The sequence below is a fragment of the Lissotriton helveticus genome, chromosome 5_1, assembly GCF_964261635.1.
Source record: "Lissotriton helveticus chromosome 5_1, aLisHel1.1, whole genome shotgun sequence".
NCBI classification, from domain to species: Eukaryota; Metazoa; Chordata; class Amphibia; order Caudata; family Salamandridae; genus Lissotriton; species Lissotriton helveticus.
The window spans coordinates 847,855,158-847,867,262 of NC_136065.1; the positions used below are offsets into that span (position 1 = coordinate 847,855,158).

The window sequence follows — 12,105 nt, forward strand, 5'->3', positions numbered from 1 at the left end:
GCTCATGCGCCAACCTCTTATCCTCCCTTTCCATGTCCATCCTGGCTAGTTCTATTTTCAACCTCCTCTCCTCCCTCCTATCTTCTAGCTCGGCTTCGGTTAAGCCCCTGTCTGAAACGCTGCTGCTTGCCCTTGAAGGTATCCTGGGACCTGTCAGAAGATTCCCTCTCCCCATTTGGTTCAGCAATGCAGCCTCAGTAACAGTGTCCCCATCACCCACTTCCGTTTCTGGTTCCTCCCTTAGACGAGCTTCCACCCATGCCCTTATGCTTGTCAGCAACTCTCCTTTCTTGGCACCTTTATTAAAAAATACCCCTTTCTGCTGACACCAATCCCTGAGTTGGGCCACAGTATTGGCTTCCAGCTCTTTAAGATTCACCTCCATCTTTGCCATGGTATAAAATTACTCACAGGAGAAAACCACGAAGTGACCTGAGGTTAACCTCCACCCACCACCAGAAATAAATTTAGAAAAAAACAAAAATTAGATTAGGAGGGCCGCAGGGAGAAAACTCCATGTGGGGTCCCGTGGTTGGCACTGCGTTACTACTAAGTGAGTGTAAGCACAAATCCGTGATCCCACCGCTGAAACACCAATTATGTTGGACCTAGGTTTTCCAAGTCTACATAAGGTAGCTTGGCACAGTAGTGGCTACAGCTAACTCAAGGCGTTGGTTAAGTGCTTACAAGTCTCACTCACAGTAACTCAGTGATGAACCACTAAAATAAAAGACACAACACCAATGTTTGGAAAAATACCGTTACCTTTTATAAAAATAATATGCTTTTCTCGTTATACTTTTTAGTCAGGGATAAAAGACAATCAAGTTACACCTTGTACATGAAATTCAGATCACACTTCAATATTTATCCTGGTCAGAATTTGAGAATCAAGGGTACATTTAAGGTCTGTAGTTATTCAGGTCACAATACACTTCACTAATAAATTTACAGAAAGGAAAATGCAGCCGGACAGTACATTACGTTTTTAAAGACTCATTCGCAGGTACATTACGTTTTTAAAGACTCATTAGCAGGTACATTACCCCACACTTTCTTGAGTGACTGCTCAACTCCACAGACCTCTACTGGATGCAGATCTTCGCAGCATAGCCCTCCCGGTATGTGACTAAAAGGAGGACACAGTAGTATTAACACGGCTCCCCTCTAGTTAAGTTACAGACTACACCTCTCTAGTGGAGGATCCACTCCCTCAGTTACCAATAGACTATTAGGGTCTTGTCGCAGGAACCCTGCTGTCCCCTTCACACCTTCCTCCTCTCTCCTCTGAGGTAAATATTAATGGTTTTGCTGTGGTTGTTTGAGTCACTAACCCACTTTCCCAATTCAGTTTTCCAGGTATCAAACAGTTAAACTCCTGGGGCTTAGCCCCGATGTCCCGGTTCTCAGGCAATTGACGCTGCCGCCTCCCGCTCCCTCTCTACCCGGCTTACTTGTGGGTTTGAAAGTGTCCCAGCGGTTGTGTTCTCCACGCTCGATGGAGCTTGGCAGCAGTCGGGCTGAAGGGGGAAGGCAGGGAAGGCTTTCCCGGCCCAGGGCTCCCTACCGCGACGTCCGCTGTGGCGCTTCTGCCTCTTCTGAGGGAATCGACGACTGGCTCTCCAACGCGGCGCTCCTCGGCTGACGCGATGACTTTCCCTCGGATGGCACTTCTCCGCCGGGCATGCGCGGAAGCGCTCGCTCTTCTCCCGCCTCTGCACTCGCTCACAGGAAGGACGCTACTCTTTGCGGCGACGCTGCTCTCCTGGGCCTGCCCGACCCTAGGCCCCTCCTGCTTTCAATAGCGGACGCACCGAGGACATGCGCGGAAGCGCTTCCTGCTCCGAGTGACGCGGCTGGTGCCCCCGGGGTCCCGCAATCAGCTAACACAGCGCCGCTGCTTCTCCTCAGACACTTCCCACTCCGGCCTCTCAGGAAGGATGAGCACACACGGCGCCCTCGCGCTTCAGGTCGCTATGGTGCCACAGACACCCGCCTTCACCACAGCTGCTCCACAACACCGGTAAGCGCTGCGCTGAGTATGGGAAGTCAGGGATACCCTCAGTTAAGGGTGTCCTGGGAGGATTCACTGGGGCTCCAATATAGAAGGGTCTTCTTCCTCAAGTAGCTTTATGTTCTTATCAGCAATTGTTGGATTGAGAGGGATCGGTCAAAGGTTGAAGGGGGAACAACCCTCTGAAGAAACTGTCAGCCTCAGAGACAAACTAGCTGCTCTCAGTGTGTCCACCTCCTCTCACCACTGCCTCACTCCTCTACTCTGGGGTCAGCACAAAATGGCTGCTGGTCACTGGCCTTATATAGGGTGGCCTGAGACCTGCAGAAGTCTCTGGTTGATTTTAGAAAGTTCCCTATGTTAGCCTATGGGCCTGTCCTCCAGTAGTGTCCGTTATGGCAGTTGGTGGACACCATTTTAGGTTTCTGGAGGTCCCTAGATTTTCAAGGGGCCTGACTAGGCCTCACAGGTTATGAGGGAAAAATGGCGTCATAGCCAAGGAACACCTAGCCCCCTGACAGCATTGAAAAATCCTGATGGACGTATATGTAAAAAATAAAAATAGAAACTCTGGGAGGCTAAGGGGGACAAAAATAAATAATAATGGTTAGAGTATCCCCAGAAGCAGACAGGTCTAACAACCAGTAGTAAAGAGATTCCTGGAAGGGGCAAAAAGGATAGCACCGCCCAAAAGGATGCCACCGCCGGCATGGAACCATAATCTAGTCCTAACAGAACTTATGAAGGCACCTTTTGAACCCATCCATAAGGCCACACTACAAATGCTAACAATGAAGACAGCATTTCTGGTGGCAATCACCGCGCTGCACAGGGTAAGCGAGCTGCAAGCCCTAACACTACAAGAACCCTACATCCAAATACACAATGACAGGGTGATAATGAGAACGGACCCACACTTCATGCCAAAGGTGGTGTCCAGGTTCCACATGAACCAGACAGTACAAATACCAAGCTTCTTTCAGAAACCATCCACAAGCGCAGAGAGGGCACTGCACGCTCTGGACGCTAGAAGAGCAGTAATGCATTACATGGAAAGAACTAAGGAGCACAGTGAAACAAAGCAGTTCTTTGTGTCCTTCGCAAGCAGTTTCCTAGGTAGACCAGTGACAAAGGGAACCATCGCATGATGAATCGCACAAACTATACAATTCTGCCACAAACAGGCATGCCAAGAACTAGCAGAGGGGGCACAAGCCCACTTTACCAGGAAGAAGGGAGCAACAATAGCCTTCCTGGCTAACGCACCCATTCAAGACAAATGCCTGGCAGCAACTGTGTGGATATACAAATGAACAAGGGAGCACAAGTAGGACAGAAGGTCCTTCAACATATATTCAACAACCAACGCTCATCTTCCACCCAGCCGCCACAAACATAACAAACCGCTACAAAGTCTATGCACAGCGTAGTTAATCCAGAAAGATTCACGCTGCAAAACGAATAGTTTCTTACCTGTCAGTGTAGTTTTGCAGCTTGAAGATCTTTCTGGATTCACTAGCGAACCCACCCACCTCCGCCAGAAAGATGAGGCAGGAGAAGGAGGTGGAAATAAAGAGGACAATATATAAACAGACACCTTAAAAGACAAAGCGGAGAAATCATTTACTTGGAGGAAAAACTAGAAAACATTGCCAAAGGATTCACAAACAGATCACAAAAACAAGAAAAAAAGAATCCGAAGATGGCGCCCAAAGGTGGGAGCTTCCGCGAGAAGCGTGCCGACGTCACAGGAAGTACACCAAAAGGTGGGACGTCGACGCCCACCTGGGCTATGAAAAAAAAAGACTACGATTCCGGACCTAACCACTAGACCACGGAATAATGCACAGCATAGTGAATCCAGAAAGATCTTCAGGCTGCAAAACTACACTGACAGGTAAGAAACTATTCGTTATTTCAAATTAAATTGCTATTATAACCTTTAAGTTGACCAATGACTGTCGTACATAGCACTCTCGACTTAGAAATCATTTGTGCATTGTCTCTGCAGGTAACTTATTACCAGCTGCCCAGGAAACTGCCATTGTGGAGGACTTGCTTTATGTCTTGATTGGTGTTGAAGGCCGGTATGTGATTGCAAAGCCTCTGTCTGATAAGCAGCCACGATCCTTTAACTTAGATTCTAATCTGGATCCATCGGTCAATGAACTGGTGATGCGGATACTGCCAGTGGCATCAAACTATTCTGAAGTGACAAGGTAAGAAACCGTGGATATTGATATCTTTCTCACCAAAGGGCACAAAGGTCGGGCATGGCTGTCACACCCAGTGAGTAACTAGGATAATTGACTTTGAAGTTAACTGCCTAACAGCAACCATGATAATCCATAGTAAAAACCATTAATAAGGTGTGCACCAAAAATTTAATTTCCTCTTTCGACTGTCATCACCTCCCCATTGCATGGAACTAATTTATTGACTCTTAGAAAAGGAAAGCTTTGTCTGCCTTCAGAGGATTTGAACCTGTGACATGGTGGTCACATAGGGGCAGATGTATCCTTACCATCATTTGCGATTCCCAAATAGCGCGTTTTTAGAAATCGCTATTTGGGAATTGCAAATTGGGATGTATGTAGAAATGCGCTATTTTTGAGCGATTTCTTAAAATTCCTTAATTGCGATTAGCAAATTGCTAATCGCAATTAAGGAATAATTTCCCAGGACACCCTGTTGCACCCCTGAAATATGCATGGGTGCACATGTGGCGCACATACATGCCCTAAGGGCATGTATGTGCGTCTCATGGCACTTTTCAAGGAATTCTCAACTTGCCACCAACTAGAAGTTGGTGGTAATTTGCGATTCCTTAAGGGCATTTTGCTAATTTTTTTGCTACATACATTGCATTTAAGGAATTGCAAAATTTGCGATTCCTTAAATGCAATTAAAAAAATAAGGAATCGCAAATTTTGCGATGTCCAAAGAACTCCATATTTTCAGCATGGCGACTTGGTATGTAAAAGAGTTCCATTTAGATTAAGTTTGTATACATTTATTTTATGTACATATTTTAAAATTTTTGACATGGTCTAGCCATCCTGGACCTACATTGAATACCCCTGCCTTATTCACGTTAGGTGTGCTTAGCTATTCTCTTTTCATCTGCCAACTTCTGCTTTTGTTTCTTTCCAGATTTATCGAGGAAAAGTCATCCTTCGAGTATGGGCAGGTGAACCATGCCTTGGCAGCAGCCATGCGGACCCTGATCAAGGAGTACATGATTCTCATTACACAACTAGAGCATCTACAGCGGCAAGGCCTACTCTCCCTACAGAAGTTGTGGTTTTACATCCAGCCCACAATGAGGACAATGCAGATCCTGGCTTTGCTCAGTGAGTGCTATTGAGGTGTGGTTGGAAAGATGCACTATTGGCCTTTTTGGCACATCTGGTCTTCGAACCCAAAACCCCTGTCTTTCAAAAGCTCCACAAAAACTGTAGAAATCTAAAACATCTTCAGAAAGTGAGTGGCAAGCTAAGAAATGCTGAGTTAGGTGGGGAGTGAGAAGATGAAGCTTTAGGGACACTGGAAATCGGACTGTGTATAGCAAATGTCAAAAAAGTCAGTACAGGAGCCAGATGTGAAAATTGTACCAGTATTAGAAAACCATACTCAATCCACAATGGTTAATTCTGGCAGCTATTGTATAGAGAGAAATGAAAGATGAGGAGTGAAAGAGAGGAGCAAAAAGCAGACCAATGGAGTAGGCAGTAAATTTAGATACCAATCGAGGCATGGCAAGGGATAGAATTGAGAGAATTAAGGTCATTGATCTATAGGTGGTAGAGGGGAAAAAATAAACTGGTACAATTAGTCCCACATACTCCTGCAGGTCTAAAAACCCTGGTCCTGCTCTCAAGCTAAACCAAAGACAAAGTTCAGGAGCAGTATGCTTTAAGGCGGAAAGGTGGTGAAGCGGTCAGTAGAAGAATTGCTTGTAGTGTAAACTGTAAATCCAGTTCCCATTCCTCCATTCAAATAAGAGAAAAGTCTAGCCTAAGAAGACCTTCATTGTGACTTAATAAAAATGTTTATCCATTTGAGACCTTTCCTTTAAAACTTAGGTCCTTACAAATGGGCTTCTAATACCGTTTTCTGCACTAAACATAGTACATTACATTTTAATATATTGGATAATCCTTACTATGTCTAACATACAGTTTACGTTTACGATGTTCTCTATGTTGTTTGCTTGAGCTTCTCTTAGGAACATTTGGTCTCAGGATTTAATTGTCTTTTGAGGCAGCATTATGCACACTGGCCCCAACAGGTGTATCTTCTCTGGCAGATAATGTATCTTTTAACTTACACATTTTCTTTTTATCTTCACTTTCACACCGGCAACAAAGACCTTCTAACCGAACCTTGTTTGTACTCCACCGTTCAATGTGAGGGGAGCGGGAGCGGAGATTATCCGGTAAAGGATGTTACCATTAACTATAGCTTTTTTCTTTGTACCATCCTTTGCTCTTCCCTGGGTTGACATCTCACACTTCTTGCTTCATGGCTAGAGCTGGAAGTGGTGCAAATCCAGAAGTAAGGGCTTGGAGGAAGTTAACTTTACTTTTATGTTTCTCAGATATCTTCCTGGTCACCTGACAATCCAAGCCTCATTTTGGCCCGGAGGACATTATGTTTCTACACTTCATTCTATGTCTTTATGTATTCCAGTAAAAAACCGACCATTTTGAAGTAGCATATTTTGACAAAGATTTTATGTGCATCCATGATCGGCACTCATTTGGCCAGTTTCAGTTTAATGAACTGAGAATAATACTATGGTAAAGCAATGAACATGCTTTCTCAAGTGTGATACTGCTATGTCCACGTATACTGGCTACTCTTAACATTCTATTGGTAGTTGTTGATCCAGCAGTTTTTTGCTCACATTCTCTGAGTGCAGCCCAAACCTCTGGGAAACACTTTTAATTATTGATTGTCATTTTTCCTGGTGTACATTATTGTGTGATACACACACGTACACACTCAGTATTAGTACAGTGCCATCTTTGGAAGTATATTTTGGGAATTAGCATGTTTAGGCTAAAATACCTATATATTTGTTATACATTTACTGTGCCATTATACAAAGCATAGGCAGTTTCTGTTTTAAGTTTTTCAAAATTTGTAGTTCTTAGGAGATTACTCAGTAACATTTATTTGCTTACTTTCTGTTTTAATTTACCATATAGAATACATTTTGACACTCCTCATAACTTTGTGTGAAATGAAAGTGGCCCTGCCGTTCTATGAAAGACATGGAAGCAGGAGTTTTTGACATATGTACCAATTAAACAGACAAAATACCAGTGGATCAAAGGAAATGTATACTTTCGCACTTCCTGGTTCCAAAGGTCAAGAAATTTTCTGAAATTTGCCCAGCAGTGTGAGTAGTTGATTGAAATGACTTTGATGAAGCACTGGTTATTCGGACAATACTTTAAGCCATGAGCTACTGTTACCTTTTGACTTGTATTAGAAGGAAAGTGAAAGCTTTGCAGAATTTTTAACTATCTCAAGAAGTCTAGCTTATGCTTGTAATTTCACAACAAGATTAGACAATGTGCTGCTGCACCAACTCATTGTGAATACTTATAGCAAGAGAATTCAGTAAGTGATGAAGTAATAACCGCTACTAAGATCGTAGAGCAATCTATCTTGTAAGTGTATGATGTGAAGGAAACCAGAGATGTTAAGGACGTTTTTGTTAATAGCATGGAAGAAGAATAGAGCTTCCCAACGAGGACAGGAGTAATTCTAAGTACTCCTGTTACCGTTATGGTAATCGGACACATTTAGCCTCATAATGGTTGTCCAGTTCAAGGCAAAGAATGTAAGGCATGCAGTAGAAAGGGACATTTTACTAAGATAAACATAGATTGTAGGAAGAGCTCCAGGTCAGCCAAATTTAGTCATACTACATCTAGAGGGGATGCCGACATTAACTACGGTATGAAAAATCTTAGTTCTCCATAGAATGAACAAGATTACTGATGGTGAAGATGTGACTACTATGTGTTGTTTGTGTGAGCTATGGAGCTCCATGTAATGGTGAATTGAGGTACCAGAGATTATTGAAAAGTATACTTAGCTCTGTGCTCTCGATCTTAGCTTGTAGTAAACTTTGAGGACTGGATAACTCACATTTTTAGTTCGTTCCATCAGGTGTTCTGCAAGCTGGGAAAGCTGTGAGCAATTGAGCATAATTTGTTTTCAAAAATACACTAAACATCCTTAGCAGAAGGTCAGTGGTGTTGCCACTAGTGTAAAAAGAGAATTACAAATCATGTTAAGATTGTTTAGTTTGCGATAATATCAGTCATTGTAATGGGTTTCTCCAGTTCTGTTGGCTCAGAAGAGTAACAGCAAATTTGTGAGTTTTTAACTATTTATATTGTGGTGGTTATACAACCTCTTCTTGGTCTATATTGTTACAAGAGAATGACGTTTGGATGGGCATTGCAGGGTTCTGCCACCAGAGACTTATGTTACAGCATTTTAAAAATAAAAAAATGGTTAGTTGAAAGTTTCCAAGATGCTATTATAATCTTTACCATGCATATGTATTCTCTTTTTACGATATCCAGTGAGAGGTGTGTGCCAGAATAGCTAAGTAAGATTTATCTTCAGTGATGAGATGTGTTTCATTTCAATAGAAAATCAACCACTTAGGCTAAAACTTTTCCAAAGGTATGGTTGTTCTCAGTCTGTCATGCATGCCATCAAGAATGCTCCAACTCTGGGGGAGGAGCCAAGATGGCCTCTTGAGCGGACGCAGACTCTTGCTGTTCCAGCAGTGCCTCACACATATCCCCCACCCCCAGTGCTCAATCGCTTGCCTTCATCCGTTTGTAGGGCATAGCAGTACCCAGATCACCTGAAGACCAGGACAGAGGGACTGTGGCTTCCTTCAAACCCCTCTTCGTGGATGGTTGGGACGGTGGTGCTGGAAATGGGACCAACGGTCGACATCACAGAGGGAGGAGGCCGAGGGGGCAGGAGCCGAGTGAGGAGGTGAGTGGCCCACTCGGGGACTCTGGCCATTAATAGACTGACGGGCGGCGGAACCAGTGTTGCGGGGTGAGGATCGCTTGGGAGGTGAGAGGACTGCTGTTAAGCTGGACCACAACAGACCGGGGATGCAGTCGTCAAGGATGGGCAGACTGACTCCTGATCTCCTCTATCTAGGAGATGCTTGAGGGGAGAAGCACTGTTGAGGCTGGTAGTGAATCCCTCTTGTCCATCTCTCACACCCCGGGTGAACAGTGATTGTTGGGCATCCTGAGTAGTTACCTCTAAGGGCAATGGACAGAAGCAGAATTACATTATGGAGCAAAGGGAGCTTCTCTGCATGTGAACAGTATGAGGCCAGCTGTTGGCAGAGGACGCATTGAGGTGCCCCTGCATGGTGGGAGTAATTTTACAACTAAACAACAATACCAAGTAAGAGTGTGTGACCTATTTATGTAGACAGAACAAGGACATATTGGCCCTCCCGCCCGCCACAAGTGTCGCCTAACCCAATGCTTCCAAAATCAAGGAGAGAGTTAGGTCTGCATACTAAAAATAAACACACCTTTGAGGAGGTGTTGCCAAAAATGGCGCAGGGTCCAGGAGTTAAAACTGTTGATGCTGGAAGGAGCAATATCTCAGAAGATAGATGGGGTGAAGATCATGGTTGCCTTCTGTGGCAAGAAATTGACAAAAAATACAAGACCACATGAAGGAAGTAGAGACCAGGGTAGGCGTTAATAAGATACTCTTGGGACAAACTTGCCAATTCATGTATCAGCAAAGGTACCTGAATTGGCATGATTCCCCAGCGGAGGACTTGGTGGACAGATCCAGGTGCAATAATGTCTGTATTTTGGGCCTACCAGAGGGAAAGGAGACTTAACCAATGGAAGCATTCTAGACATCCCTGCTACCTATCCTTCTGATATGCCTGGAGGGATCAGAAGAGATCCAAATCAACAGGGACCCAGGAATGAAAGCACCGCTGGGTCCTGTCCCCGAATGATAATGGCAAGAGTGCAATAATACTGAGATAAGACTCTCACATTAGCAGCAGCCAGTCAACGGAGGATCGTTGAATATAATGGAATCAGGATATCCTTCTTCCCTGATTATAGCACAGCCACTCAGAAACAGAGAAAGTGCTTTGTTGAGGTTAAATGCAGAATGAGAGAGTGGAACTTGTCATATGCTTTGGTACCTCCGGCATGTTGGAGGATGATGAATGTGCAAAGGGAAACAACACTTTTTTGATAAGGTAGAGGAAGCCATGCTGTTTGTTGAAAGCTGATAAGGGGAGGCATATTGAATTTGTTTTTAGCTTGAATGCTTGGGTGTTCGACAAGGTTGGTGAATCAAGAGCCACGATATAGTGCAATGAGCCAAAGGGGGGCAGTTTACAGTAGTATCAAGAATAATGGATTTGGCGTATGCAGTGTAAAACGCAGCACATACACAATTTATTTTATTGGCGATATTCCTCTCTATTAGGTTGTAATGGTGTTGTTACCAAGGTGATTCCCCCCATCTAGAAGACTGGAAGGATCTGCACATTGGTGGGGAATTGTTAGTTCTGTCAGCCTAAGGGTGGTGCTCCCCCGATCTTTTTTCCTTCAACCCTCCTATTTTGCTGAATTCGTTTCATGTTGTCCTTGGGGCTGTGTGCACTTTACCACTGCTGACCTGTGCTAAAGTGCTTGTGCTAAAACATAATAAAATTGGCATACACCTAATTGTTATATTTAAATACTTAAAGGTAAATGCATGCTACAAGTTCCTGGTAAAGTTCTATACCATATACCTCTTGCGGGTAAATTAAATGCTATTAGTTGTGCTACACCATTTATTGTGATCCGCCCATTCAGGTTCAAACATGTCCCAGGCCTGCCATTGCAACCTGTTGGCAATTATAAATTACTAATTCGATTTGGAAAAATAACCCTCTTGCCAAGCCTTAAACTCCATTTTATTACATATAAATCACCCACTAAAGTAGGTTCTACACAGCCCATATATCAGGGTGCCTTGTAATTAAAAAGTTAGACATGTTCCTTTAAGTTTTATATGTCCGAGTAGTGAAAAACTCACACATTCATTTCTCACTACTGTGAGGCCTAGCTCTTCCATAGGATAATATTGAGTTACCTTATTACATGTAATAAGTGATAACTTTTGATTAGGAGCATGTATGAGAGCCCTGTTCTGTGTCAGAGAAATGTTAATTTAAAATCCTCTACAGTGGTAAAGTTGGAGGATTTTCAGTCGCAATTTTGAAATTGCTTTTTTTGATAAGTTGTCATTTTCCTGTCTTAACCATTTTGTGTCTGTAGTCTGCTCCTGGGTCACATTAGTGGGTGTAGTTGGCAGTTGGCGTTTTCTATATTCCTCCCAGACAGCCACACAATAGAGGGATTAGGTGTGCCTGGATGGGCCATCTCAAACATGATGAGGGCAGAAGTGGGCACAGCCCCTCTTGCACAAAAATACGTTGTGCCTTTGTCTCACACACAGAACTTCATTGCAGCCTTTTGTGCCTGTAGATAGACGGGGACTAGGGTAAGAAGCAGGATATTTCAAACACTTCTGAATGTGCAAACCTCCAGGAATTTTTCCTACTTCAAAGGAAGCACCAGATATAAAAATATGACCCTCAGAGCCACTCTTCATTTCACTTTCTGGACCTTCAGAAAGACTCTCAGAGGGCTGCCTGTTGTTCTGGCCTGGTGTGCATGCCAGAAGACTGCTTTGCTGCTCCAAGAAGGACTGCTCTGCTGCCTGAAGACTGCCCTAATCCCCCAGAAGTCTGTCCTGCTGCTTGTGCCCTGCACTTCCCCTTGAACTCAGGATTATCAGAGGGACTCCAAGAGCTAGTTGGCTGGCCTCCTGATTAAAGTCTCAAGGACAGAAAAGGTACCAACCATCTTGAACCCGCATCTGGGCCAGGCCTGAGTAAGTCCTAACCCAACAAGGTGTGCGTTTCAAGTCCTGGACCCTTGAAAGTGGTGCTAAAGGTGCCTAGATAGCCAAAATCCAAAACTTGGGACTTAAATAATTTT

At 43.9% G+C, this 12,105-nt stretch overlaps 1 protein-coding gene across 2 annotated transcripts in view; it reads left to right on the plus strand.

Annotated features, from left to right (window-relative positions):
* The window catches only part of TUBGCP2 (tubulin gamma complex component 2), a 376,270-nt gene that overhangs the window by 170,762 nt on the left and 193,403 nt on the right, over window positions 1-12,105 (plus strand). For both annotated transcript variants that reach the window (XM_078643325.1, XM_078643326.1), the window contains exons 6-7: window positions 4,026-4,233; window positions 5,168-5,367. In XM_078643325.1, the coding sequence (XP_078499451.1) occupies window positions 4,026-4,233; window positions 5,168-5,367 (408 nt within the window). The remainder of the gene's footprint in view (window positions 1-4,025; window positions 4,234-5,167; window positions 5,368-12,105) is intronic.